Genomic DNA, 27,676 nt, shown 5'->3' with positions numbered 1-27,676 from the left:
TGTAGTACTACTATTAGACATTTAGACTTAGCTAGACTTAGCTATATTTCTACCGACGCCGATATGATGCAGCCCAGTTCTCCCCGTGAAGAAAGTCGGAGAAATCAATGGCAGTTTGGTGGGAGGCAATAATTGATATTGTTGCATCTGGGCGTCGAAGTGTCGGTCTATGGATTTGTGGAATCCATATGAAAAGTTGGCCGTCCTCTCCACATATCCATCCTTCATCGTTGATCGCATACGAGTTAGTATTAGGGACCAACTCTTTGCTTGTCATAGTTGATGTGTTTAGGTCCCAGACGCGGATAGTCGAATCTTCAGAGCAGGAGACCAGTTGACAGCCATCCGGAGAGAATGAAAGTGACCGAACTAGGTTCGTATGCCCAAAGAGTGGGTAAGAGCTTTCCATGGCTCTGGTGGCGAGGTTCCACACGCCTATCCTGTAGTCATAGCAAGAAGCGGCAGCAAGTCGAGTACCATCAGGAGATAGAGCAAAAGGTGCCATCCAATCATCACTATTTTGAAGAGTGAAGGAAGGGCCATCTCTTTCTCCCGTACCTGAATTCCAAATACGAATCGTACCATCGACGGAGCAAGACATAATTTTGTCCCCTCCTTCAGTAAAAGTAACAAAGCTAACAGAGCATTGCCACTCTGACTCTGAGTCGCTGTCACTGATGTCTTCGCTACCAAAACTCGTGTCATCCAATTCCTCATTGTCGACATCGTCATCTTCACTATCGTTCTCCTCATCGATACTATTGGATTCCAGGCTTTCATCAATCTGAGTGTCAAGACCCTTCTGACGGCTCCCATAGTTGTCACTGGTATCTAATCGCCGGCCATTTTGCTCTTCGCTACCAAGCTCCCTGAACCAGACAGCGCCATCATGTGATCCAGAAACCACCTTTTGTCCATCAGGACTAAATGCTACTGACCAGACCAAAGCGGAGCGGTATGGGAGGTTTCCCATCATTGTTCCTGTCTCCGTGTCCCATATTCGAACTTCACCATCCCGGGAACCAGATACAATTGTTTTACCGTCAACGGAGAATGCAACGGCATATATCATAAAGGTGTGCCCAGTAAAAGGGCTTCCTACCATCGTTCCCTCGTCCACACTCCAAACGCGCAGAGTTTGATCAGCAGATCCTGATACAATTCTTCGTCCATCTGTTGAAAAGGCTATCGCATGAATTGGAGCGGTATGTCCACGGAAAGGAGCGCCAATGAGTTGTCCTGTTTCAGCATTCCACAAACACACAGTCCCGTCGTCTGAGCCAGAAGCTATTAGGCGCCGACTTCTGTCGGGGGAATAGGCGACAGAGTTGACAAGTCCGTCATGGCACTTTATTTTATCCTTGTCTCCACGCAATTGACGCTCTGCGGAGATGGCGTTCCAAATGCCAATTTTGCGGTCATCACCACCGGAGGCAATCCGGAGACCATCCATGGAGAATACTGCTGTGCGGATGATATTAGTGTGCCCAATCAGCGGGTTAGGTTCGACCACTTCTGAAGTCTTGTCCCATAGGAAAAGGTGCTGATCGTCTGATCCAGAAACAAGGCGCTTTCCGTCTGGAGAATAGTTGACTGTTATTACCGTGAGCCTGTGACCACGTAATGGGGTTGCTGGTGTCAATTCCGTCACGCTATCCCACAAATAAATTGCCCTGTCACAACAACCTGCGGCAATTTGGTTACCATCGGGTGAGATTGCAACGCTCAAAGCAGTATTCGGAATGGGAAGGCTAAGTAGAGGGGTAAGCTCTGCCACACCATCTAGCACGCACAGGTCCCAAACACGGACTGTGAGATCCATTGAGCCGGAAACAACCCTATCACCGTCCTTCGACACTGCAACAGAAAAAATTGCATACTGATGATCCGTTAAAGGTTCTCCTTCCACTGCTCCCTTTCCTACATTCCATAACCGAATTGTAGAATCGAAGGAGCCAGACACTGCATAGTCGGCTTTGGGAGTAAATACAACAGCGGATACGTGGCTGGTATGTCCAACCCATGGTTCTCCTTCCATCGCCCCTGTTGCAAAATTCCAAAGGCGTACAGTAGAGTCATTGGATCCAGATACGATCTTTTGGCCGTCTGAGGAGAATGCGATCGAGAGGACAGCGCCACTGTGGCCACGAAACGGGACTCCTTCCATCATCCCAGTAGTCGCATTCCATAGGCATACAGTCCCGTCTTCCAACCCGGATACAATCCATTCACCATCAGGGGAGAAATCAACGCAGTTGACTTGGGAGGGCGTCGTGATAAACATCTCTAGCGCGGGCCAATCATCTAGTTGGCCTAGTTTGAAATATAACGTTGGTGCAAAGCATGCAGAATACATCTTGTAAATTTGAGATGATTTAGGAGCAAAAGGTAAAGCTGACACGTAGATGTGTGGGGCGCTGGTGGCAATGATATTGGCAAATGAACGGAGAAACGTCAGCGCATCTGAGACTATGTTGGCAAGGTCCTTCAGCCTCGTTGCGAATGCGGACTTTAAACAGGGTAGTCAGCAGTAACCACAAAAAATTGACAAAATGGCGGTTACCTCGTCAAACAGCTGCAGCCAATTAGAGAGCAACACCATCGCTTGAACGGCAAGCGGGATGGTGTTCGTCACACTTAACACCTCCAACCAAAACAAGAACTTTGTCGAGAAAAATTTTTCGATCTTTCGAACGAGGTTTTCATCGAAGTCAACTAATTTTAGGTGGTCGTCCCAGAATCGACATGCATAGAGTAATTGTGTTGATATAAATTTCTCCACACGCACTTGCAAATCGCTGACCTGGGCGTTTCGCTTATGTGATGACTCCAGTCCACATATGTTGAATTTGAGGCCGTGACGATCATCAAGCATCAGGTTGAGACATGCGTGAGTAAGGTCCCGATGAGATACACCTAAATCGAGAGAAAAGGGGTGGAGATTGGACTTGTCGGTCAGAAAATCGCGGAAAGATGTATGGAGAGGGACCACAGGTAGATTAAGGTCATCTGAGGTGACATTGGAAAGAAGCGACCCCATGAATTTCACCACTGCAAGAATTGATTCCAAATCGCTGTCGTTTCCGGGCATGAACTTTCGCAGGGCCCAAAGCGTATTGATAGACAATGGTTCAAACGCACATAAAATGTGACCCATAACGGATCGAAATCGGGGACGGGTGATGTTGGATGTGAAATAGCCTGACAAGACTTCATCGTACAGCTTGTATAGTTTTGTGCTTTGAAGTTCGTAGGTGTACAATTTATCACTCTCTTCTTGGCCGAGAAGGCCCCGTAGACAGTCCTTCTCAGTATATCCCGCCGGACGCTTATTGAGATACCCACACGCAACAGCCGCCCACTGGAATAGACCTTCTGCTCTCTTTACAAGCTCCTCTCCGTGCCTTTGGAAGATGTCTGCTGTGAGATGCTTTCGGAAGTAAAGCCGGATATCGTCCTCCAATCGAATTACCAGTTCAGGATCATCCATGTGATGGATCTCGTATGCAGAATCATGCACTGCAGGGAAACAACTTTCAATGTCGCCTTCCGATCTCGAGGTTATAAAGACTCGGATATTTTGGGGTAATCGTTGAAGAGATCGACTCAGGAACGCAGCAAGCTTCTCTGGATCGGCACTCTCGTCCAGACCATCAATGACGATGAGATACGGGTCGTTGGTAGCGCCTACAGCTTCAAGTGGTTCCAAGAGAAGGGTATTGAACAGCTGGTTGAAGTCATCGGACGTTCGAAGTGGTGTGTTATTAATGATTAATTCGCCCAATGCACGCTTGAACGAGCGGTAATGATCAGACATGTCGCGAATGATGGTGGTAAAGAGATGGTAATCTTTCTGTGTCGATTTTTGGGCACGGGTAAAAATGAAATAGGAGCCGGGATATTCCTCGAAACAGAAACGCGAAGCGATTTCGAACGCTATTGAGGACTTTCCAGTACCTGCCTTACCGAAAAGAATAAGACCCTGCACCGATTCTGGATTCTTGATCCATTCAAGAATATATTCTAGGAGGTCAGCGCGGGTGCCTTCAAGGCAACCGTCCTTGTTAGCGGTTGAGTTCCACCCAGATTTATATGGTAAATCATTCAATTTGATCTCAAAGTCTGACCTAAGGTATCAGTTTACCGGACCGGACATAGAGGAAGATGCACACCAAGATTTGTCAACTCATTTGAAAGTATAGTCATACTTTTCTGTATCATATGAACCGCAATTTGCATATTGATGACGGTGTTGTCGAGTAAGTCTCGCCGAAGCTTCATAAGCGTGTTGCAAAGGCGCTGAATCTCTTCACTGATTTTCCCCGTGATATTTTTCAGCAATCGTGCATCTAAGAAAACATTACTTTGATTCTCAAACAGGGAAATAAAAACTTGGGCAACGTACAAAAATCTGTATCCTTCGCGTATCGTTGAATGATCTCATTGCATATCAAGATGTGCTTGAGCATCACTTTGAGGATGAGTGCTTGATGTGAATTCGGGTTGATGGTCTTGAGTATATCTTCAGCTTGTGTCAAGTCGAATGTCTCCCGCATAGTTTTCACCAGTGTTTCGATGTTATGATCACGTTCAAATTGTTCTAGAAATGTCTAACGGTACAGGTAAGCAGATGGTCGTTGTAGGATTCAAAAGAAAAATACCTGAGGTATTGCGGAGATCATAACCCAGGCTGCTTTAGCATAGGGGTGAATCTGAACATTTTAGATGGAGCATAATATCAGGTAAGTTGGAACTCACTCCTGCAACATCTTGCATAACGTCCATGATCCACTGAACATTTTCAACAGTCTCAGTCCACTCTCTGAACACCTCCATTCCTTCTACAGCTTCATCTGCACTGTTCAAAGCGTTTCGTGCATGCACTAGTGTGTCATCTTCTGGAGCCCGTTGCATCGATAACTCAGGTGAGCTCTCTGTGGATTTTGTTACGCTAGAATGAGATGAGGAGCTAACGTCCATGTGCGCAGTCGGACGGCCAGTTCCGTTGACATCAATGGTTAAGATTATGATTGGCGCTAGCTCACTATGACCGGGCGTGATAATTTGGAACGATGCCTCTTCAATTCTATAAGCTTAATCTATAAAGAAAACTGGTACAGCTTACCGGTTGCGGCTTCCAGCGTGACATCAATGCTTCCAATAAGAAGATCCGCATGTATACGATGCTTTGCATAAATGGACAAAGAGATTTGAGCAGGTAGGTGCACCGATCTGACATCGCTGTTACCTGCCGCTCAAATGGTAAGGGTACTGGTTTTCTTACAGAGAAGCAAATTTCTGGTTCCATTCCACAGTAGTCCCATCGCTGCGAATGGCTTTCGTCTCCTTCTTCTGGTTTGAATGAATGACTGTCGCATAAAATTTCCTGTTATCCCCTCCCCAAGTCTTCAAATCTGGAAGTTGAATAGCCCGATGCACTAAGGATTTCTATAAGTTTGTTTTGTAGAATTATTTGTTAGCCAACGCACCAGTAATATCAACCAACAAGCCCAAGCGATCCATTCTACTGTTGTCTCGGTGTAAGCGCTTATTCTTCGGGCGCTGCGCCCTTGCACGGATTTGGATTCAGCTTAAAGGGGCGCCCGCACACAGCCTCTCAGGGATAACCTAGCAAATCAACTGAGGTGCTCTCACACCGTCATGTGCAATCACCAGGTGTAGATACCATTGATGACGGACATTGTTGTGGGTGGAAAAAGAGTGGAAAATCCAAGGAAAGCCTGTCCATGAAGAATTGAGTAATAGGTTAAGCGATGCATCAAGGGATGTGAGTGTCATGAAAGGAGGATGGCATACGTACAAGCCAAGAATCATCCGTGCACCGTAGAATCCAGGGAAGGCCTGAGACGGAGTGAAAGATGGTGTAAACTAGCATTCCTTGCGGTGTTTGCAATTGTGCGACGTAAGGTACGTGACGCGTGATGCCGGGAAATACCGGCACAACGGGAGAATATGCTAGGTTGTTTTTAAACAAAAAAAACGAGCTTCTGCAACCCGCGCACCCAAATCCAATTAGCAAGGAAAGCAAAATTGTTAGAAACTGCCAATGTTGGGTCATGTGTTAACGCACAGCCAACTAGGGCGTTACTGACACATCGTCAGATGCTATGGTAGGGATAACTACCGAAAGATCAAGTAATAGAAAAACAAGCGCGTACCAAATTGGATTCTGTTGAAGTGTCCAAGGGCGCTCTCATGGCAGCCATATTGCTATACTGGCATATGAGTTTAAATATTAGACGCGATGGAGAGGGAGCCTGGGAATGGCGAAGAGGGGATGAAGGATGATCCAGGAATGCGAGGTGGACTGAAAGGAAATAGATCCAATCCTAAAATTTCGACTATATTATGTTGAGTGAGATCACGATACTTTCAGTCCTCAAGCATCAAAGAGAACGTAGAGTAGTTCATTGTTTTTTTGATTTTACATCTTAATTGTGCGCATTAGATTTTGCACACGCGTCAATTGTCAGTAGAGGAACTACATAGGATTTTTTTTCCGCCAGCTCATACAACATCTCTTTGTCTGCGCTTCTCTCGACCAATGCATGAAGCATCCCTGTGTTATTGGATAACAAAGTCTTAGGAGTGTCAAGCTCGGCCTAGCATTTCAAGGCATTAATTAGTCAATATCAGAGGAATTGAGAGATACCACACACGATTTTACCGTTATCCAGAACCATCTTGGGGTTTTCACTGTTCAGCAAGACATCGATATCATGGAGTCAATATGCACTTACTATTTTGTCTGCGTCCATGATGGTCTGCAAACGATGTGCAACAATTATGACAGTGACATCAGATCCGAGCTTGCTTCGCAATGTATTTTGAATGAGAGAGTCGGTGTTGTAGTCTTTAACCAAATATTCAGCCTTCTTGGTTATTACAAACTTCAGTATCCACTGACCGATTGCAGACGTCGCTAAAAATGTAACGATGTCTTAGGAAAACTGATATATTAAAATCAACCTCATAAAGACTAACCTTCATCCAAGATCAGGAGCTTACTCTTACGCACCATGGCGCGGGCAAGGGCTATGATCTGCCTTTGACCAACAGAGAGGTTGCTTCCACCTCCTGCAATTTGGGTCTCCAAATTCAGCCGAACATTCTCGGACGACCTTTCTTGAATTGAAAACAGGCCAGATGATTGCAAAGCGTCATTCAACACATTGTCATCGTGCTGATCGAATGGGTCCAAATTTTGACGCAGTGTGCCTAAAATTAAATACCGGCGTAGGTGAGTTGAAAAAAAAGAAATTAACTTCAGATGCGTACCGCTCAGTAGTTCCGGCTGCACAGCGATTAACCCATAAGCCAGTAATGTAAAATGTAACCGTGTCAAGCTCACCACTTGCGGGATAATGGTTATGTTAGATCTCAATGCGTCTAAATTGATTGTACTCGTATCAAGGCCGTCATAGAGCACGGTTCCTTCTGTGAGAATGCATCTCAATAGCGCGAGGGTCAAAGAGCTCTGTCCGAATCTCGTGAGTGATCAAATTATCCGTACACGAATTACGATACCTTTCCACTACCAGTACGGCCCACTATTGCTTCAGGTTCAGCTAATAGTCTGTAGAATTGATTTTATCACGCACCAACTCCCACTCGCTGGCCAGACAATATATGGAAGGATAGGTCGTGCAGAATATTTGGACCAGACTAAGGAAGAATATTCAAAGTGGGAAATAATAAAAATGAGGCTGAGAACATACCTTTGAGTATTTAGCACTTAAACCCTCCACGCGAATCTCGCCACTTGTTGGCCAGGCGGCTGGAGGCTCACCAGTTTGGGTCGGTTTTGATTCGTGTTCAATATCCAGATAGCCTTGTATACGTTCCAAGCTGTTGAAAACAGAACAAACAAAATATAATGACTGAAAAAGGCTTGCCTGTTAGAGTCGGTTTCTAATGCGTTGATGAAGCGTATAAGATAAAAGACATAGATACAGAACATGGAAGACAAGTTGAGAGAGAATCCTGTGTTAGATGCACCCAAGTCACCAACGTAAACAAGGTAGAATGCGAGGGATGACGTGAAGACTGCTCCTAGGATATCTACTCGCACATTAATCCATTTGTACATCGTCGTAGATGCCCTGTCTGCACGCGAGTGAAAGTCGATACGTCGCAGCGATTCTTCAGAAAAGGCCCTTTGGGCACCATACGCTCTAATCGACACTGTTAACATGATTAGTAATCGTTGCGTTGGAGGATATCCTACTTACCAAGGCCTTGCATGGCAGCACTAAAATGGGCAAGTAAGGGAGAACGAGCATTACTTGAAAGCAAATTAAAATACAATGCATCGATGAAGTCATGCGACAAACCTCATCTCCCGATTCATAGATAGTTGAGTTTTCAGATACAGGTTGCCCAAGAGTACCCCAAAGAACGCAGCAATTATGCCAGGGATTACGAACACAGGTGTAAAGAGAACAATAGTTGCCAAGGTGGCAAGCATTCCGGCGGACATATCCACAACGTATTGCACGGATTGTATCATCCAAAAATCCACGGTTTCGATGTCACCAGTACACCGGGATATTATACGCCCGGTCGGTGTCTCATCCAACCATCTATTTGAAAGCAAGATTTCAGAGAAGGCAACTTGACGAGCTCTTGTATAAGATTATGCGTACCGTAAAGTGCTTCCAAGGACGGAGTCAATGAGTTTATAGTGGATGACTCGAGATGCTCTAATAGCGCGAATGCCAAGAATGCACGCTGTTAAACAATTGAGAATAACTCTCAAAATAATGATAGCTGAAAACCCAAGCAGATAGCTATTCAATTATAGCACACGTTAGAAACAAGATCAACACTGCAAGAAAGAAGGCGTAGACTGCGGTAAATCACGTACTACGAAAGGTGGATTTCCGACGGTGCGTGAGTCTCATATTGAGATCCCCAGACACCTAGATACCATGGTTGAAGGAGATAAAATCCTTGAGATGCCGCAAGTGACGCTATCCAGAGTAGTGCAAAGAAAATCGGGTGGTCACCGCCCAGTCCAGAGAGGAACAGTGATATCGACCTCCACGTGACACGGCCTTCTACAATTTCTTCGGCCATCACAAGTTTTCCATCGCCGACGGGTTGAGATGTCGAAGCGTCATTGTCTTTGGACACAGACAGAGGACCCGTCTCGCTGTGAGAAACATCTTCCGGATTCATTTCATTACTGTTCTTGTGCACTATATTAATACTACCGTCAAGTCCAAGCTTCACAATTAAGCTTGCAATGGGTTTGGCCAATGTTATATTGTGAGTCTGGACAAAGGTTAGGCGCCAAAAGAAATCTGGACCATCAACAACTCACAACTAGCAGAACGGTCCGGCCCTTCACAAGGTCCCCCCAAAAGCACTTTTCTATGATCCAAACCGACCTATATGATAGATATATAACATGACATTTTGAAAAAAAGATATACCTCTTACGTATGCACATCAAGAGCAGCAAGCACATCGTCCAAAAGAATGATTTCAGCCAAAGAGTAAATCGCTCTGGCAAGAGTCAACCGCGCCTAACACCATCAACTTAGCAAAAAAGAGGTGGATTTTCATAAATAAATCTCAACCTTCTGACCACCGCTGTAAAGCCACTTAGTAAGGCCCATTTTAATCTTGAAAAGACAATGCCCACCTCACGGTCAAACCCCGCTCCCCAACCTCGGTGTTATCACCGGCTTCAAATAGTTCCAAATCTTTTTCCAGCGCACATTGATGTATCACTGTACTAGCTAAGTAAACGCCGCATAGGTAGAGAAATCACGATAGCTCACCTTTCTTATATCTCTCTTCGTCAAAGGCCGATCCAAAGAGTATATTCTCTTTAATCGTTGCATTTTGAACCCAAGACTCCTGGGCAGCATATGCTACTCCACCCTGACGGGGTAGTTTAACCCACGATGTTTGGGTGTCGGCAATAAAATGCATTTCGCCTGTATCATTTGTGAATTAGTATTGAAGGACTCAAATAATATTCACGCCTCACCAAGTAGTGCCATCAGCATGGAGGTCTTCCCAGATCCTCTGCCAAAAATGCTAAATAAACGCAGTTTTAAAGGAGTTTGTTTGTCTCACGTAGGTCCAGTGATGAGGTTAACACAACCACGCTTGAAAATAAGGTCGCCAACGATTCTAAGCCTAAAATTCCTTGACGGTGATGGTCGTGTGACATCTTGAATGTCTTTTGCACCCCATGTAAAGGAAGCATTTCTAATCCCGATGTCGACCTCCGCCACGTTTCCAATGACACCTGTGTTTTCAGCTGCTGACGAGTTTGTTCCTTCCGTAAATCGGTCAAGAAGCTCAGTTTCTCGAAGGAAAGAGTTGACGCGGTCCAGAGAAACCTTTGCTGTGTGAGATGTTAAGGGTGCTCCAATGTAGATCAAAGGTGCAACATATTCACCTTGAATAATATAAACGAGCTTCCGAGATAGGTTTGAAATTTGTTGTCTGAATATACCAAAGACAATGCTGCTCGAGAAGATTTTAGAGGCTGTGTTGCAAAGGGTACGTAGTTAGTATGTGAAACCATTGTCAGTCCTCAACTTTAATAACTGATTCGAACCTGTAAGTCTTTCTTTCATAACTCCAGTGTATACTGCGAATGTGACAAACATTGAAATCGTCGGTATCAACGATCTAACAGCAACAACTTGAGATTAAGCATAAGGAAAGCACATTGCCAATGTACTTACGCGACAATGTTGTTGATGATTTCAAGAACCTGATATCGAAGGTAAAAGACATAAAGTTCAATAGTTTACGAACCTGAGTAATCTACAATATTCTGACCTTTGCTTTCCATATCCAATTCAACTCCATCTCTCGCCCACGAGCAAGACGTTTCGCCATTTTATCTTCCCAGCCAAACATTTTGATCATCCGTATGACGCCCATAGCTGTCAGAAAGAATCTGGATGGGTCTCGAAGTTACAGCGCGGTGACATCCAAGATACCCACCTTCTGATATGGCTTGAATCCTGGCGTCTGTCTGGAAAGGTTGTACAATTGGTCATAATGTGTATAGATATATCAATTATCATACTGACGAATTGTATTCTTATCTTCTGGACCTTTTGAACCTTCTTGCCAATAAGTGCAAAGCCTGGTCCTAGTACGCCGCTCACAACAAGGCCTACAATGGAGCTAGGATACGTGGGCTTCTGTCTGTTGTCAGAAAGGCTACTTTGCTCACCTCCAACCGAACATTTGATACAGAAATATGATGGAAAAGACTATTTGCATGGGAATGTAAAAGCCTTTACCTAGTTATCAGTAAAGCACGGTGCGATCACTTGAAACTCACTCACCGATTGTTAGGAAGTCACCGCATTCCACAATATTGAAGAGATCACTCGTCACTAAGTTATTCAGTTTTCCAATAAGATTTTTAGCCTGAACGGGAGGTTTCTTTGACGGTGGAAGGACAGAATGTTCCGAAGCTGTTTCCTTTTGTGACCGTGTCGGCTCATCATCAGAGTCGACTTCCGTAGATTCTAAGGAGGAATCAACTTTGACAGAACCATCCGTAGTTTGAGCACCATCGTCAGCAGCTCCATCAGTATTGGCTGCCACAGATACAATGGTACCAGCATCGCTTTGAGCTTGTGCAGCATCATCCTCGACTGATTCCAGTTCTTCCGTGTCAGCGTTCATCCTGATTCGCAGGCTATGTTCGAATACCAGTTGTCTTATTAACGCTTGAATACGAATGTTGACCTTTGTTTGCAACACATAAGAGCCCCAGTTCTCGACTAGAGATTTCGAAATCGGACCAAGCAGCATGAGAGAGATCCAGACCCAAGGTTTGATAGAAGGTTCAATGCCATGGTGCCGTCCTTCAAGATAGCTAACAAGCCGAATAAAAATCTATGCTCAGTCATGACGTAAACAAATATTCTGAGATACTTACTTGAGCGTTTTATTTATGCCAATTGGCGTGGCGAAGCTGGAGGCGGCCATGAGTGATAAACAGAGGGCAATAACAAGGTATTCTTTATCTGTCCGAAAATTTGGTCACCCTTGTGCACGACGGATGGGGTTCTCGGACACGGATGCTAAACTTACACAGGTACTCTATCAAGCCAAAAAAGATATGTCTATCTTTAGCTCCACTGAAAGTGTCGATATACTGATCAAATATCAGCTTTCCACAGAAACAGATTCAAAAACATCATACCTTTGCAGCTGTCGTCGTGAGATACTGCGCATGGTCATAGTCTGCAAGCTGAGGGAGTTGATCGTGTCTTAAATGCGGAACCTTGCTGGCAAGTCGAACAGTAGGATCCATGAATGTATACGTAAAAAGAGAAGACCAGGAAGCAGTTTGCTCTGGGTGAAGCTCTGATGACGGCGCCTTTGGGTCCACAGGAATGTATGGGTGAGGTTGGAGAAACGGAATAATTACCCCAACTGTAGTAAGAATGGCAATTTTAAACCAAATCATGTTTCCTTCGAGTTCGGCGTCGATAGGTTGTAAATTGTATGTGGCTAAAGGCCAAAGATCACGATAGTAATATACCCCTAATGCGGCGAGTACAATTGCATTGTACAAGTTTACAGGGGAAATCATCAATCTTGTGTTCGGGCTCAAAGACGCAGCTGCCAGGAGCACACAATATACCTGTGGACAATTTGTTCAGATGTTGAATGAAGAAGCAACAAAAAATGCACAAATGTGATTGTAAGCGAATCCTCCGGACAGAATATGAAAGGTGCCCGGTTGACCCACTCAATGCACTCCCCAGTTCTTGCAGACGCCACGAAAAGATATACCAGAGCAAAGGTGCCAATCAAACGTGCCATCGAATAAGCAAATAGCGCGTAAGATCCATCTTGTAGCACTTGGACTTCCATGATCCCTTTAACCAGGCGATGAAAACGTGCCCAGATAGACATGGGCGCTTCGTTTTGACCATTTTCAGAAGAGGGCTTTAAAATATAGACAGTGCAATCGACAGTCTGCCAGGTCAAAACAGCGGATGCCACAAGAAACGGTATGAAGCGAGGCTCGATTCTGAACGGTCTCTGTAAGATTAGGAGAGCAGGAGATCTATCTCAAGATTCTGAACACTCACGCATATCCAACTTCTTCTTGGGATCCTAAAGGATTGAATGATGTATGCTTGGAAAACTGTACCACTAAATCCTCCATCGCCGACTTCGGGGGAGCAAATGGTGGGTAGGATGGGGCCCAAGATGGCTTTATACATGAATCATAACGGGCAGAATATTTTATCAAGAGTTCGTCTCTTGATGACAGTCTCTTGAGCGGTGATATCCTAGTACAACCTTGGAGAGACTCCCATGTAAAAAAAAGCTTGCACACCTGGAGAGGCTATCTTTACGGAAATTTCTCATGTGCTGTGGCTGCCGGTGAGTATCGTTCCTAATGGGTTCTTCATTGGACAAGTGTAAAATTTATAGCAGAGTTAAATTGCCGGCGACCAGCTTCAGCCTTCAGATCTGGAGGTTTGAGTTTAGAGCAAACTGCATGGCGGGGCGTGTTGACATCGGGTTGGACGAGCACGTGCTATCCATTAAACCGTTCTGCGCAACAGAAACCCCTAACTTGCGCTGTGGATCGACTCATGACTAGACTTATTACCCTCTCCACTGCTTGGCCCGGAGGAACATCACATCACTTTCCATCTTTGTCGGTTGTACACAGCATCAAATTATGATTCTGTTGGAATATCATACTTTTCAGCGCTAACAATGTGATACTACGAATATCAAAGTAATCAGCGATCAACCCGGCGACGATGTGGTCTACAATGGGGTAGTGGACTGTTTAGACGGCTTTTTTGTAGGTTGAATGAGAAAGGTATTACAATTATGTACATTAGAGCTACATCGCGATTTGCCCTTGTTCTAATCTAACTAGCACAAAATATACACATATCCATAACCATTACGCAAATAATATCAACAAGTATAACCCTCCCTCCCTCACCTAGAGCTGTGCACGGCCAGACGACACCCTCACCCGAGCCTGTTCCACCGCGCGATACAGGTCCGCCGCGGCAGTCGACTCGGTTTTCAACGACAACAAGGATAGGATAGCGGGCACCGCGTCTCGATCCAGTAGAAGAGCGTGCCGAGGTACATCTGTATCAAACGCAGTGGATGACGGCTGAAGCGGAGGTGGGGGTATTGAATGTGTTTGGTATACTTGATCCAGCTCGTCGCTTGCTTCTGGTACAATTAGTCTATGCTCTAGAAGGGAGTGCAGGTATTGGGAAGATTTGTATGCTGTCCACACATAAATAAATTTCTGTCAAGCTGAACAGATGGATTCGTACCTCTATAATGTGACCATGATCGCCATACACAGAAGAAGAACGGCAGATTGGGAACAATGGCTAGATAGAAGCAGTTAATTTCAAAATGCCATGTACATCATCAGGAACTCACGAATAAGCATGAAAGGCGCAGTAAGGGGAGCGACCGCCATCCAGAAGAAGAATCCACGTCGATGGCGCGGCATTCGATGCCCCGTATACGCGCTCAACTCTGATAATGCTGCCGAAGGCGTTAATTGTGATGGAGGGTATATGAGAGGGATCTACACCTGTATTTGATAAAAGGACGCGAAGACAAACAAGCTTTAAACTCACTATCGTAGGCTTCTTCTTGTCCAAGACCGGACTGCGCTTGAGCTGTGTAATCGAAGGGCCCATAGAAGGATCGAAGCTCTTAAGAGCCAGTTCTTCAAATTCAAGTCTATCCACCATCTTTTCTCCGAGCTGGAAAGTCTTCAACTACCCCACAGAAAGCCTTTCAACGAGATGGTAAAAGTCCAGAGGAAATACACGTACCTTCCAGCCCCCTTTTGCTTTCCCGAACCCAGCCCAAATATCCGCCGCCTTTTTCGAAACCCAGTTGGTTACTCCTTCCTCCGGCAACCACCCCTTCTTCTCCACTTCAGCTTCGCCATCAACAGCGACCTGACCCTTCTCCGACGCTGACGCCTGCTTCTGCTTCGCAGAGATTTGGAATTGGTAGTACGTCAAGCGGCCCAGTTGACCCGATGAGAGCATTGTTCCGCTCGGGCGCGTGAGTGGGAGAGCAACGATTCTGATCTTTTTAAGGGCGGGTAACGCAACCATTTCTTATCTGCGGTGGTAGGTCGTTCAAATTCGTAACGTAGCCAACACGCGCCCGACTGGTGGTTTGTCGTGGTCAGTTGGAATATATAGCAAAGCGGCGAGAAAAGAGATGGAGAGAAAGGGAAAAAGAGGGCGGTGGAGTTTGGTTGTCATACACCCAGCATATCCTCCAAAAATGAAATTCGTCGCGTCTAGTGTCACGTGCGATGACGCGTTTGGCCCTGAGCCTGCACTGGCAGGCGATGACTGTGGTACAGTGTAAGTTAAAAACAGTTGAACTTCCATAAAACATGTAAAACAGTAGCTGTTTATTCAACCTACAGCAGTCGTCGCCCGCAGTGAGCTAGCTAGCTTAACACGAGAGTTTTAACTGTGACATGCCCGGCAACGCTTCGCTTTTGCCCGCCTTTTCGCATATTCAACTTATACAAACAAAAGTTACTCTACCAAAGCAGAATGTCCAAGCTCAGTCACTAGACCGACTTGTTTTGATTATGGAAAATCAAATAGACGTCGACGAAATCAGATCATATCGTTAATATATAAGTAAAGGCTTGAGTAATGCAAAGTTCGTTGTTTCCCGTTGTGGACACATATGAAGGGTAAATCCCAAAAAAATGGTTCAAACTCAAGAAAATGGTATTATTGATAGTGTTAGAATACGAGAGCTATGGGATGAAATAGGAATACAAATGTACAATTGAAAGGAAAAGAGATAAACGACAAAAAAATTTCAATCGCCGTTGGCTGAAGTAAACGGAAGAGTGCCATTTGTACCGCGTTCAGGATCCGACATCCTCAGTACGCGGACGCTCGGCGTAATTTTGATGTTCGCCATATCTTGAGGAGTGATCAAAATGTACTGCTTCCTGTCCGAAGTGTTTGCAGTATCGATCATCATCTTCATACTGATGCGGCGATTCACAGCATCCATGAACACATCGAATTCGTCTGACGCACAAAGAAAAAGCAGTGTCAGATATGGATATAAGCGGTAGCACACAACGTGGATTTACCAAGGCAGCGAATTGGACAACCAATGCATTCCCAAAGCGAAAGCAGTAGACAAATAGTTGAGAACGACTTTTCACCTCCACTAAGTGACTTTGGATCTTTGTCGCGAGCAGCACCTTGCGTCTGCATTTGATCGTCCGTAATAACCTGAAAGGAACGGTCTGAATAACACATCCGTTTGACAAAAAGCGAAGCACGTACCCGGATGTCCAGCTGATGGGAGAAATGCTTAAAGTAAAGTTTACCGTAGTATCCCCGATTGGAAAGATGGTGTTGGAAGATATGTTTGCATCGTAGAGCAACGTGCATCCGGAAGTCATCCCAACGATGAGAACGAACTAACATAGACTCTGTGAGAGCCTGACATGTGTGGTAAGACAAAAATATTGGTAATTGAAACAATCAACATTAACGAACCGCGTTTAGGTTCTTCATTGCTTTTATTTCTGCTTCGGCCTTTTTTAAAGACTCTTCGGCGGCTGTGAGCTGTTTCGCCAATGTCTCCAGTGAAGCACCAGTTCTGCAAGTTTACCAGCGGTCAGCCATCGCTTTAGCAACTCAGAAATAAAATTATTTACTTCTTGGCTCGTTCCGCAAGAGCTGCCTTCAAAGACGCAATATGCGTCTTGACGGCATCAGGTTTACGCGGCGTCGCAATTCGTTCGGGAGCGACAGTTTCTGCTTCCTTAGTCCACGACTAAGATAATAGCAATAATAAAGAATAAAATTGAGCGTCCAGATCAAATAGGCAAACCGAATGTTACACCTGCCTTGAATTCTTCTTCCACAACCTGAGCGGCTTCCAGAGCGGTTTCTACAGCTTTCTTCCCCTCAGCTAGTTTACTTTCGTAATGAAGCATGGCGTTCTGAGCTTTAACGCGAACCTCGACAGCGCTTTCCATTTTTCTCTACACAGTTACGAGCGGTTGAGCATGTAATCGCGTCGATTGATTGGCAGGAAACATACCTGGATAGTTGCTCTTTGCTGATCGAACTCGGCGATAGTGGTTCTGATATTCTTCAATTCTTGCTGGAGTTTGTTCTGCGCAGTATCCACTGCCATCTTATTTCTCATGACACCTTCGATTTGCAACATCATGGATTCTTTCTCTGATTGCGCTTCCTATTCATCGTGCTTCATTAGCTTTGTGTCCTACAAAGTACAGCAAAACACTGACAAGTTTAGCTTCCGCAAATCCGGCCAGGCCAGCGGGAAGCTCTGCATTCGCCTCTTGATGAAGACTGTTGAGTCTAGCACGTTCTTGCCTCAGATTGTGTTGTGTAGTCTTCTCCTCACGCTAGATACGTAACATATTTAAGAAAATCACGATAAGGGCCGAGAACTGAGGTAATATACATACCTCAATCGCATCAATCTCACGCTTCTTCGAGTGGTACTCTTTTTTGAGGTTATCCACAGTTGTCGAAGCAGAAGTGTAGTCTTGCTGTGCTTGTTCTTTCTTCTCCAAGTAGAATCTAACCAGCTATGAGTAATTGCAGAAAAAAAAATCATGCGGGACGTGCTCACCGGATATCCTCCGCCGCATTTCGTCCTGTCAACAGTTGGCTCATTGCGCCGTTCATAGGTTTCATATTAATCCGAGAACTGGATACCCCTCCCTCCCTGGGATAATATACACTATAAGCCTCGATGAGAGTAAATAAAGTAAAACAGGTCTTACGGGAACACTCGGACAACCATTTTATCGTTGGTCCACGCCATGCCGCCACGAAGGGTCTTCAACAATTCTTCTCCTTCTTTACGAGTATGCGCAAGGAGCAAACTTTCAATGTGAGCCTGATTGATTAAAAGCCGAAGAACATAAGGATCATCGACCTAGGACAAATACGATAAAAGTCAATTACTATCAGCGGAGGCCTAGAACGGTTGGAGGCAAACCTCGAGAGCTCTCAATACAGTGAGATATCTTTCAGGCGGTTCCCCCGTCGAATAGTCAAACAAATCCTTTTGAAATACGATGATCTCATGATAAGGGCTAAGGTGGAATGTCAATCAGGGGAATTTTATATAACAATAACCGCGAAGACTCACTTTCCAGACTGTACAAGCATACGTTTCAAAGCAGGCCTGTCTTTGTGGTCCGTGACACCAAAGGTAATGAGCAGACGCCCAAGCTGGGCACGAAGGATATCGCCCCATGTCTTAGGATCTTTGGCCTTGACGTGCAAGCCCAAAGGGCCTAATGGCATATCGCCGTGCCATTTGTGCTTGCGAATTGTATCCAGGAGTTGCTTCATGTTCTTGCCGTACGGAATATAGACATCGTGCTCGCGCTTCTTCGCTGCCTCGATATACCCCTCGTTCTCCTTCACGAGTCCCATGTACTCCTTCATTTTCTCATCCCACTGCAGCCCCTCGCTCTTGATTTTCTCCGCTTCTGATTCAATGTCCCGCTTCTTGATAGATAGCTCGTTGAGACGCGCTTCGAATCCCGCGATGGCCGCTTTTGTTTCAACAATCTTAGCCTGAGTTTGCTCCCTTTTCTCCTGTGTGTTGATGGCCATCTTCGCCTCTTCATTCTTTTGGGCCTTCTCGATCCCTTCGATCGTCTTGTTCAATGCCTCCACAGTCTGGTTCATCTGCTTGAGGTCTTTCTGCAATTATGTATCATTAGATCGTGAACCATGAGAGAGGAGGGTGAAGAAGAGATACGTTAATATCCATCAACTTGACTTTATTTTCCTTCATCTCCTCATGAATGGCTAGTTTCTTGTCATTAAGTTGCTTTTCCGTATCAGAGGTTGACATCTGTGCCTCTAGGATGGATACTTTCTCAGACGCCTTATCAAACTCAGCCTTGAAACAAATCGTCAGGTCAGGTCGCAGCGACATATCAAAGACTGCCGTAGTAAATCATACCTTCGCTTCCTGTACCGCTTCTTCGATTTTAGGTAATCGACGTTCAGCTTTTGCATGCTCATTGAGCTTCTGAACCATCTCCGCTTCTTTCACAGCAACATGAGCCCAAGCAAGTTCTTTGTTCAGCTCCTCGATCAGTACTCGTTGCTGACGCGCCTGATCAGCTTCTTTCCATCTGGCTTCAGCCGCTATTTTGCGCTCTAGAAGCTCGGGAATGGCTTCGCCCTTGGTTTCCAATAATTTATCTGTCTGATGGATGTTCGCCCAGCACAGTTCGTACTCCTGAGACAGTTGCTCGAGCTGTGTGCCTCGTAAGAAGAACTAACTAGCTAGATTAAAAAACAAAACAAAAAATATGTTACGTTGCACATGATACGCACTTTGTATTTGTCTTCAGGCTTTGAGGCGCTTAAAAATTGCCGCGCAGCGTCTATCATCGAAGCATTTGATATGTATAGGAGATGCGATGTAAAATATGCACATACCTTGAGTGAGGACGTTCATGGGATTATCAACCTGGATATTCATGTGGTCGCATATGGCATCAAGTTCGTCCTTCTTCGTGCTGTAGGTCTTTTTAGCGTCTTTCCCTTTGATCTTCCAGCTCGATCCACCATCTTTGTTGAATCTACGAGTGATCGAGATAGTTTTACCATAGATTTCGGGCTTGTATGCTTCTTCGCCTTGATTCTTGATGTGGATAGTGACTTCGGCGGTGCTGATGGACAGGTTAGGTTTTCTCATTAGATGAAAGGGAAATTCGAACCTTTGTCCTTCACGAATAAATGACTTAAGACCACTGCCACGACCAGTCGAAGATGACTTTCCTCCGAGAGCCACCGTAATAGCAGATAAGACTGCACTCTTCCCACCTATGCAGGCGGATCAGTGGAAAAGGGGTAGTATCAAGGATACGATACGCACTCCCGTTGTGTCCTATAGAGAACATTAGTATTTCAAAGAGTCACAGAGGATGGTATGCTCACCGATGATAAAGTTGATTTGAGGACCAAAATGAAATGTCAGATATTTATGGCACATAAATTGAGTCATTTCGACATATTCAATGACACCGTGCTCAGCAATCGACTACACGAGCCCATTAATCTCATTGGTAGTATCGAAGTAAACAAAAACGAACCCCTAGCTTGTTCTGCGGTCTGTTGGCGAGACGTCTCAAAAGGGCCGGGCCATGTATCCTGTCGAACTCCTCTTCATGTGCTTCCTCGTCTATCTCATCCTCACTCATACTTCCGTGTGCATTCACATCTCGTTTATTCCAAGCCCTTGCTTTGCCCTTTCCTTTATCTGTGCGACTCGCACGCGCCCGGGGTGGCTGTGAAGCCTCTTGTTCCTCGTCACTGCTACCGGCAGTCCTGACGCGTTTCGACGTCCGAGTATCTTCTTCCTCGTCGTCGCTTTGGCCGTAGTTATGTCGCTTAGGCATGTGGAAGATATGTGAGCGATAAGGCGAAGACAAAGAATTAGAAGTGATCGAGTGGCACACGAACGCGGTTGGTTTTCATGGCACCAAACAGAAACAAATAGCGCGTGCACGTTATGTAATTATATTAGTGACGCGTCGCGTTCGTGCGCCTTCTTTCCGGAAGTGGTGCATATCCATTTATATCAAAACTAGTCGAGACTTCTGGAGCGCCTTCTGGGTCATTTTTACGGTCCAAAGGAATAGCTCAAGATCTTTGAAAAATGCAATCCAATTTTATTTCTCCCTGCAAATGATCGTCTCTAACGAAAGCTAAAAATTGTTTAACCTGGCCCAATTGATCGGTACCACCAAAGTATTTCGCATATAAAATACGCATATGCTAGTAATTCATGCTATCCATGCTAAATATAATGCTTTTTCGGCTTGATCTGCATAGACTTTCGTTTTAATCCAAAGTGTGACAGAAGGGCTTAGTTTTAATACTGGCAACTACACGCAATAGAAAAAGGCCAGAACCAGCAGTAAACACGCATGACGTCTTTTCGCTCCAACCGGTGTCTATTCTTTTCGCTCAACCATGAGCATAGCCAACAACCTGAATACTATTGGTGTCGCCTCCGAGAATCTCCCCGTCGACGTTTAATATAACAGGTGAAGAAAACCATGTTTAAAATATACCCGGAATAGCAATTTTCCTGGAAATTCACGGTCGTTGACGGTCACCGAATCTAATCGCTCCATGAAAAAACTACCTAGATGTGTCTACTAGCCAATCTTACATTTCCTAGAAGTCTAAGGAGCGATAACGTTAGTTCTTTCTACAACATCGTCGCTACAAGCTACTACGCTCAATGGACTACTGTCATCAGCCGATTCCAACAATAACTGGTATTAACCAAAGATTTTCACGAACGGTGATATATCCACACAACATAAACCTATAAAAGCACCCCTGCAATTCCCAAATTTTTCAACCCAGTCTTCAACGGATACAGTGAGCAATCATTCCAGCCTCCAAAACATATATTAACTCACCAAAACAATCACACAGTTATCACTGAACCTCAAACCAACCAAACAATGAAATACTTCACCGTCATCTTCACTTTCATCGCGTCTTTCACCCTTGCTGTCGCGATGCCGAACGTCGCCATTGTAACGCCCAAAGTGGCCGAAGTCGACCTGACTCCCACAAAGGCCGAGGTAGACGAAGTCGACTTGAAAAGTCCCACAAATGCTGAGGTAGACTTGAATGGTGGGGGCCGCTCGTACCCTGCTGTTCCAATTGCCACCCAGGAGGCACTTGTCGACAGAGGCTACTGAGCCACACGCCGAGTAACTTTAGTCAAAGTTGGTCTCGGCAAAGAACGAGAGGCTGAAAGAACGTATTGAAATTGCAGCCGTTCAATGTATACATGCAAAAAAATTGTCACTACTTCAGAGAGAATATGAATAAAAATTTATGGTGAACTATAAGTCAATCAATTAGAGACTTTAATGAAGGTTGAAGAATCGTTGTTCTGTACCAGCGCCATCTAAAACAGGATTGACGTAGGAATCAAAAAGAGGCACTACCCGGACTCGAACCGGGGTTACGGGAAGATCCGACATTCCGCGATCACCAGAGGCGATCATAATTGCAGGGTTCGTTCAAAATCCCGTGTGATAACCTCTACACTATAGCGCCTTGACTTTCTTGCCTACGTTGTGGTATCCAACCGGCATTAGCAACTTGCCTTTCAACCTTCATCATCGCGCACGTCCTTCAACGACACCACCACCACGACGATGTCCAACGCTCTCCCCCTTCCCTCAGGCCCTCATCCAACCCATGTACATCACACACCATATGCCGACCCCGTCGTGCGCCCACCTTCCCCTGCCTCATCCGTGGGCACAACCTATCCCGCCGACCAGACCTCCTTCTCGGACTCTGAAGCACAGATCTCTCAACCCGCCTTTGAACGCAAGCATATGATGGAGATTGAGCTCCACCTACCGCGGAAGGAGGAGATGCGTGCAGATAAAGATCCATTGGTCGATTTGAACGCGTTGTTGCCCATGTCAATGGGCGGGGGCGCAGTAGGAGGACGACCAGTGAGGCTTGGGGAGAGAAAGTTGGATCCTTCTGAAGAGAGAGGTGCCTAGCCCTTAAGTTTATTATAATGCATATATTCATTCATTTTCCTTTTAATTCAAGTCCTCGTCGACAAAATCCTCTCATCACTACGCTCCGAAATCGCCAAGTTGGAAGAAGACTCACAATTCGAAGAGATCCTCCGGCGCGGGTCCAAAGCCGCGCTAGAAGAGCAACCGTCAACCAACAATGTGGATTTGCTCATGCGGAGTATGATGGCGATGGGGCCAAGTTTTGGTCTGACGACAGGGATCAGTGACAGCAGCCTAGGATTGGGGCAAACACAAGCACAAAGAGTGGCCCCAGTGATGACTGATGGCCCCTGGAACAACTTTGGCGGGACTCTTGCGACCCCCGCGCCTGATAGCTTCCTTAGCGGCACGACAGCAGGAAAGCGGAGCAGAAATGGCACCAGTCGAAAACTATGAAGCATAGTAGACATTTGGTGCTGGGCATTTTGTTGTCACTTTCCGTGCTTGAAGCAGCAGACTCCGCAGAAGAGCAGGTTCCCCGGAATTGCTTGTGGTTTCGCCGCCGACAACACCCCTTCAAGCTCCAGGCCGCTGTACCCCTCTTCAAACTTTCACAAAGGACCTGGAAATTCTGGTTTGTCCTCCCATTTGGTTCTACACCCAGATCCTCTCACATGTACGTTCCCATCCACCCTCTTTTTCTTCGTATCTGCATGCTTGCCCCAGACGCCCAACGCGACTCAAAACTAGTCTATTCCAACCTCAACCCGATAATATCACTTCGTTCGTGCTGCCGATCACTCGACTTCTCGACGTCAAGTCGACGCACCCTGTGGCAATTAGCCAGACCTTGTCTTTCCAACTTAGCCGCTGTGTTCAATCCTGTTCAATCTCTGCTCATCTTTTCTCATGCAACTTTTACAATGGCCGCTAATTAAACCGTCTCGATTAACGTTTTGGAATGAAATCCATCTTGCATATCTTGCATCGGGCCCGTTTTTCAATCGTAATCATGTACTGCGTCTCAGCGCCTGATAGCTTCCTTAGTGGCAGGAAAACGGGGCAAAAATGGCACCAGTTGCAAACTATGAAGCATGGTAGACATTTGGTGCTGGGCATTTTGTTGTCACTTTCCGTGCTTGAAGCAGCAAACTCCGCAGACAAGCAGATTTCGAGTCGGAATTGCTCCAGGTTTCTTATCCTTTAGGGAACCCAGTGTGTATCTATTTTCTCCAAGTCAACGCCGATGACAACATCCCTGCAAGTTCCAATCCAATGATGATGCCGTTGTATTCGTCCTCAAACTTTCACGAAGGATCTCGAAATTCTGGCTCGCCCTCCCATTTGGGTCTGGTAACAATACTGGCTTACGGCATTTTTTCCCTTTGCCCTCTCCCAGCTTACATGAATGATTTTTAATTTTCTTTCACCCACCTAAATCCTTTCAAACGTACGGTCCCGTCCACTTCATATCCGCATGCTTGGTACAACCGTCCAACATGACTCAAAAGTAGCCTACTACGAATCTCAATCCCATTCTAAGTATCACCTCGTTCTTGCCGACAAGTACTTGACTTCACAACGTCAAGTCAACAAACCCTGTGGTAACCACTCAGAGCCTGTCTACGTTGTTTTCAATCGCTGCTCCTAAATTTTCTCATGCAACTTGTACAATGGTCGCTAATTAAAATTTTGGAATGAAATTCATCTTGAATATCGCCTGTTTTGAGTAGTAATCATGTATTGCGTCTCATCATGCCACATGTCAGATTCCAAGCCTTCAAGTTGCTCAACAGAAACATACCAAATTATTTGTGCTGCATAACGCTAGTGTGATTTGATACTCAGTAATTTGCACGGTCTCGCATTCTTAGACATCCACCCACTCTCCAAGGAATACGTTTCTGATCCCTAAGTGTAAGCTCGATCCTCACAATATATGTTCAATTATGACTTAGTTATGGATGTTAAAGTGTTATGTACATGCAAGAATGACTCAATCATCTTCAAATTCCCCTGGCTCCGCAAAATAATCCGGCAACGCCTCTTCCACCCTCTTGATAACATCCCCAATCGCCCTCTTCGCACCCAGCCTGCAATCGTGGTGCATGTATGTTGCGCTGCCCCACCGGTCATATTCCTTCTGTACAAGTTTTAGCCTCCCCAGCACATCCGCCATACCGAGATTCATAACTCCATCACTCCGCGTCTTCTCCTTCCAAAATTCAAGCCACGACTGCGTGCACCCCTGCTGATGCCAGGTCGCACCGCACGCATGCGAATGCTCGAACGGGAGGGGCTCACGCCGCAGCTTGTCCCACACAGACGTCAAGCGATAGTATCCCGCCAAAAGACGCAGCTGCTGCGCGCGCGTGACGATCAGCCTGCCCGAAGCATCGATGGAGCCCTCCTCCTGCGGCAGCGGGGTCCCACTGGAATCGACAAGACTTGACGAGCTGTTGTTATGGCTCGCCGTGTCTGCGGCGGGCTTCAGCACATCTACGCGCACCTTCTTCACCACCACGGCCTTCTGCATGACCTCGAGGTATGCGGCGCCACGAAGCGTGCGCAGGTCCAGCTCATCTGCAAGTGTCATGGCGAGGTAAGCGTACCGCACAGAGGTGGACATGAGCTGGCGCAGGAGGTTGATCATCGTGCTCAGCAGCCGCTCGTGCTGGCACAGCTGTGCGAGGCGGATGAGGCGCGTGAGCTGGTCGGCTGTTTCATTTTGTGCAGCTGGATCTTCTGGCGATTTCGCAGTGGCATTGGGTGTGGCCAAGTTGGAGTTGAAAGAGAGTGCCTGTTCGGTGCCCCCGAGGATCGGGGACGGTTTGCGATTTACGTACTCTTGTATTGCATCCAGTGCCCACGTCTCGAGAGACTTGAATGAATATTTGTTGGACACACGCGCAATATCTATTAGTTGGAGCAGGTTCGCGTGTGGGGAGGTGACAATTTTGAGCTCGTGTGGTCTAGATATTTTAGCATATGGTTTAATTTCTCGATGAGGGTACTTACAGCGCGTAGAGGGCCCAGATAAAGTGTCGAAACTCTTCTGGAGTGTCACCGATCAGTACTATGGGGTTCGCATCTGATCTACCTTCGACATCTTGCCCGCCTTGTGGGAGGGAGAACATGGTCGAAAAGCTAGATGAATCGTTGCTTAGAATTGAACGATGGACCTGTAGTATAATGCATTCGTTTTCAGTTATATGAATAATGGGCATACATACATTGAACAACGTGTCCTGCACGAGCAGCACACAACTTCCATCTTCAAAGTAATATCGCTCGTCTCTGACAAATGTCTTTGCTGTCTCTCTTTCCTTTCCTTTTTCCTTTCCCTCCGTCACCAAGTTCGACGTAGAAGCAGACGCAGGCTCGATAATTGCGTCCATCTCCGTGTCGGTGTCGGTGTCTTCAAAACCGTGAGCCTTGAACATCTTCTGGTTCTTCTCTCGAGGTCGATGTGTGTCGCGCGGAGAATCGGCAGAGTCGCTGCGCACCCGCTTGCGATGGGTTTGTGGTCGAGTTTGAGCTGCAACTTGGCTTGTTCTGCTCGTAGCAGTTGACGTTGATGCTGCACCGTTTGAATAGGATGATTTTGAAGAAGCATCCGACATTTAACGATGTTCAGGCCACCAGGCCAGTCTTCGGCCTCGCAGAAGGGGAAGGGGGATTGTCCAACGAAACCAGCACAAAATTGTAAAATGTGAAACGGGGTGATTTGTGGGAGATCTATGGTCAGCGGAGAATGAAATCGGAGTCAAAAATTTCTGAGAAAAACCACTGCAAGAATACAATGTCCAAACGGGCACATTTCGAGGGATATTGGGAAGATGTAGACAGGCACGGCCTTTGAGGGTGTACAAATACAGCAAGTTAGCATCAAGTACGGGATTTTTTGACAATTAATTTAACATTTAGACCTTGCAGGTTTCGAACAGATTGACAACACTTTGAAGTTGGGTTGGCCAGATTTTGACCCGCTACGGCTGAAGATCTTCAACAAAATAAGGCGGAAATTTATTTGGGAAAAGGATAACATATGTAGCATAGTAACAACACATACCCTCGAGACACATGCCGAGATGGCAGTTTGCGTCGGAGTGCGTCGGAGTACATACTTTGCCAGGTATAGCAAGCCGGTATCGTGCCGCCCAATATACATCTAAAGATAGAAGTCAGACTTGTCACAATCCCTGGCAATGAGGACAGGTGGTTTGCGAAAAAAAAAGGCGCGGACTGTCCGCCAGACTGTCTGCCGGACTGTCCGCCGGACTTATAGGCCTTACAGTGAGCCAGCGTGACCTGGGTTAGTGACAGCCGTGCTCACTGTGTTCCACAGCGACCACTGGCAGTGCCCCTCCCCAACAACTACCACCCTCCACCTCCAAGCTGACCTTGAGGATGGTCACCATTGTTTCAGCTTTGTAGATTTTTGCTCTTTATATTACAATTTTTTTCCTATAGAAGTACATACTGTCTCTGTCTCAATGACTGCGTTGGTGTAGTAAATGAAGCGCCCGAATAACAGCTTGCTTGACGTTGAAGTTGAGCCAGCCAATATTCAAAAAAAGCCGCAATGTGCCAAACAAATTCTCACGCGTTATGCAGCAGTTTAAATGTGCTACCAACAATGCGCGCGCTGTGTAGCGCATCAGACGGTGGGGCATTGTTGGGAAATGAGCTCGCTGTCTAGGGCAGTGACCATGCAAGTGAATCCCCCGACGTGGCCTGGAGGTCACACTATGGTCACAAATACCCACCATATACCCAGTGTCCGGCGGACAGTCCGCCAGACAGTCCGCGCAAAAAAATCTCGTGGACGAACCTTTCTGCTGGCAATATGACGGGAATGTACTGCTTGGAATGTGCGATATGCTGATGAGGTGCCATGTCGTGACTTTTCCGCCATGTGGCGTTCTATTTTTGCTTGTCTGCTGCCACCCACGTCCGCCGTCAAGCGTGCTTTGGTTTATAATATAGGTTGATTCAAGATTCAACCTCCCTACAGTGTGCACTACTTCGTCTATATCTCACACTATCCAACCTGTAGTCGGAACAATTTGGCTTAGC

General features: G+C 46.0%; 6 protein-coding genes and 1 non-coding gene across 7 annotated transcripts; 1 reads left to right on the top strand and 6 right to left on the bottom strand.

Annotated features, from left to right (window-relative positions):
• Positions 1-49: 49 nt before the first annotated feature.
• On the bottom strand, positions 50-5,523 carry JR316_0007415 (Vegetative incompatibility protein HET-E-1; the record flags this gene model as incomplete). Its single annotated transcript, XM_047893157.1, has 9 exons — positions 50-2,509; positions 2,564-4,122; positions 4,173-4,349; positions 4,406-4,610; positions 4,662-4,712; positions 4,759-5,078; positions 5,126-5,232; positions 5,285-5,438; positions 5,490-5,523. The coding sequence occupies 9 exons, from the start codon at positions 5,521-5,523 to the stop codon at positions 50-52; spliced, it is 5,067 nt and encodes a 1,688-aa protein (XP_047748439.1).
• Positions 5,524-6,452: 929 nt separating this feature from the next.
• JR316_0007414 (ATP-binding cassette transporter abc4) lies at positions 6,453-12,325 on the bottom strand (the record flags this gene model as incomplete). Its single annotated transcript, XM_047893156.1, has 25 exons — positions 6,453-6,623; positions 6,762-6,943; positions 7,006-7,239; positions 7,623-7,686; positions 7,740-7,869; positions 8,061-8,205; positions 8,253-8,305; positions 8,355-8,603; positions 8,667-8,810; positions 8,888-9,297; positions 9,347-9,413; positions 9,466-9,551; positions 9,606-9,618; positions 9,671-9,758; positions 9,810-9,968; positions 10,022-10,059; positions 10,111-10,485; positions 10,731-10,759; positions 10,828-10,934; positions 10,996-11,026; positions 11,085-11,170; positions 11,346-11,884; positions 11,948-12,035; positions 12,103-12,166; positions 12,215-12,325. The coding sequence occupies 25 exons, from the start codon at positions 12,323-12,325 to the stop codon at positions 6,453-6,455; spliced, it is 3,663 nt and encodes a 1,220-aa protein (XP_047748438.1).
• A 1,665-nt stretch (positions 12,326-13,990) lies between these two features.
• On the bottom strand, positions 13,991-15,146 carry JR316_0007413 (uncharacterized protein; the record flags this gene model as incomplete). The annotated part of the gene is made up of 5 exons (XM_047893155.1): positions 13,991-14,289; positions 14,340-14,399; positions 14,452-14,602; positions 14,655-14,798; positions 14,856-15,146. 5 exons carry the CDS (start codon positions 15,144-15,146, stop codon positions 13,991-13,993), a joined length of 945 nt encoding a protein of 314 aa, XP_047748437.1.
• Positions 15,147-15,879: 733 nt separating this feature from the next.
• JR316_0007412 (Structural maintenance of chromosomes protein 6) lies at positions 15,880-20,488 on the bottom strand (the record flags this gene model as incomplete). Its single annotated transcript, XM_047893154.1, has 21 exons — positions 15,880-16,097; positions 16,163-16,307; positions 16,362-16,520; positions 16,578-16,680; positions 16,739-16,857; positions 16,925-17,068; positions 17,128-17,283; positions 17,339-17,458; positions 17,522-17,636; positions 17,689-17,799; positions 17,843-17,997; positions 18,061-18,157; positions 18,214-18,776; positions 18,835-18,978; positions 19,042-19,362; positions 19,422-19,471; positions 19,527-19,759; positions 19,808-19,913; positions 19,966-19,977; positions 20,028-20,130; positions 20,183-20,488. 21 exons carry the CDS (start codon positions 20,486-20,488, stop codon positions 15,880-15,882), a joined length of 3,480 nt encoding a protein of 1,159 aa, XP_047748436.1.
• A 1,566-nt stretch (positions 20,489-22,054) lies between these two features.
• Positions 22,055-22,175, bottom strand: JR316_0007411. Its single transcript has one exon. It is a non-coding gene; the product is annotated as a tRNA-Gln (tRNA).
• A 101-nt stretch (positions 22,176-22,276) lies between these two features.
• JR316_0007410 (uncharacterized protein) lies at positions 22,277-23,053 on the top strand (the record flags this gene model as incomplete). The annotated part of the gene is made up of 2 exons (XM_047893153.1): positions 22,277-22,628; positions 22,689-23,053. 2 exons carry the CDS (start codon positions 22,277-22,279, stop codon positions 23,051-23,053), a joined length of 717 nt encoding a protein of 238 aa, XP_047748435.1.
• Positions 23,054-24,593: 1,540 nt separating this feature from the next.
• Positions 24,594-26,220, bottom strand: JR316_0007409 (uncharacterized protein; the record flags this gene model as incomplete). Its single annotated transcript, XM_047893152.1, has 3 exons — positions 24,594-25,569; positions 25,616-25,779; positions 25,831-26,220. The coding sequence occupies 3 exons, from the start codon at positions 26,218-26,220 to the stop codon at positions 24,594-24,596; spliced, it is 1,530 nt and encodes a 509-aa protein (XP_047748434.1).
• Between the last annotated feature and the right edge of the window lie 1,456 nt (positions 26,221-27,676).

Source organism: Psilocybe cubensis, chromosome 6, assembly GCF_017499595.1.
Source record: "Psilocybe cubensis strain MGC-MH-2018 chromosome 6, whole genome shotgun sequence".
In the NCBI taxonomy this organism is placed as follows: Eukaryota; Fungi; Basidiomycota; class Agaricomycetes; order Agaricales; family Agrocybaceae; genus Psilocybe; species Psilocybe cubensis.
This window is presented reverse-complemented; position numbering and strand designations above follow the sequence as displayed.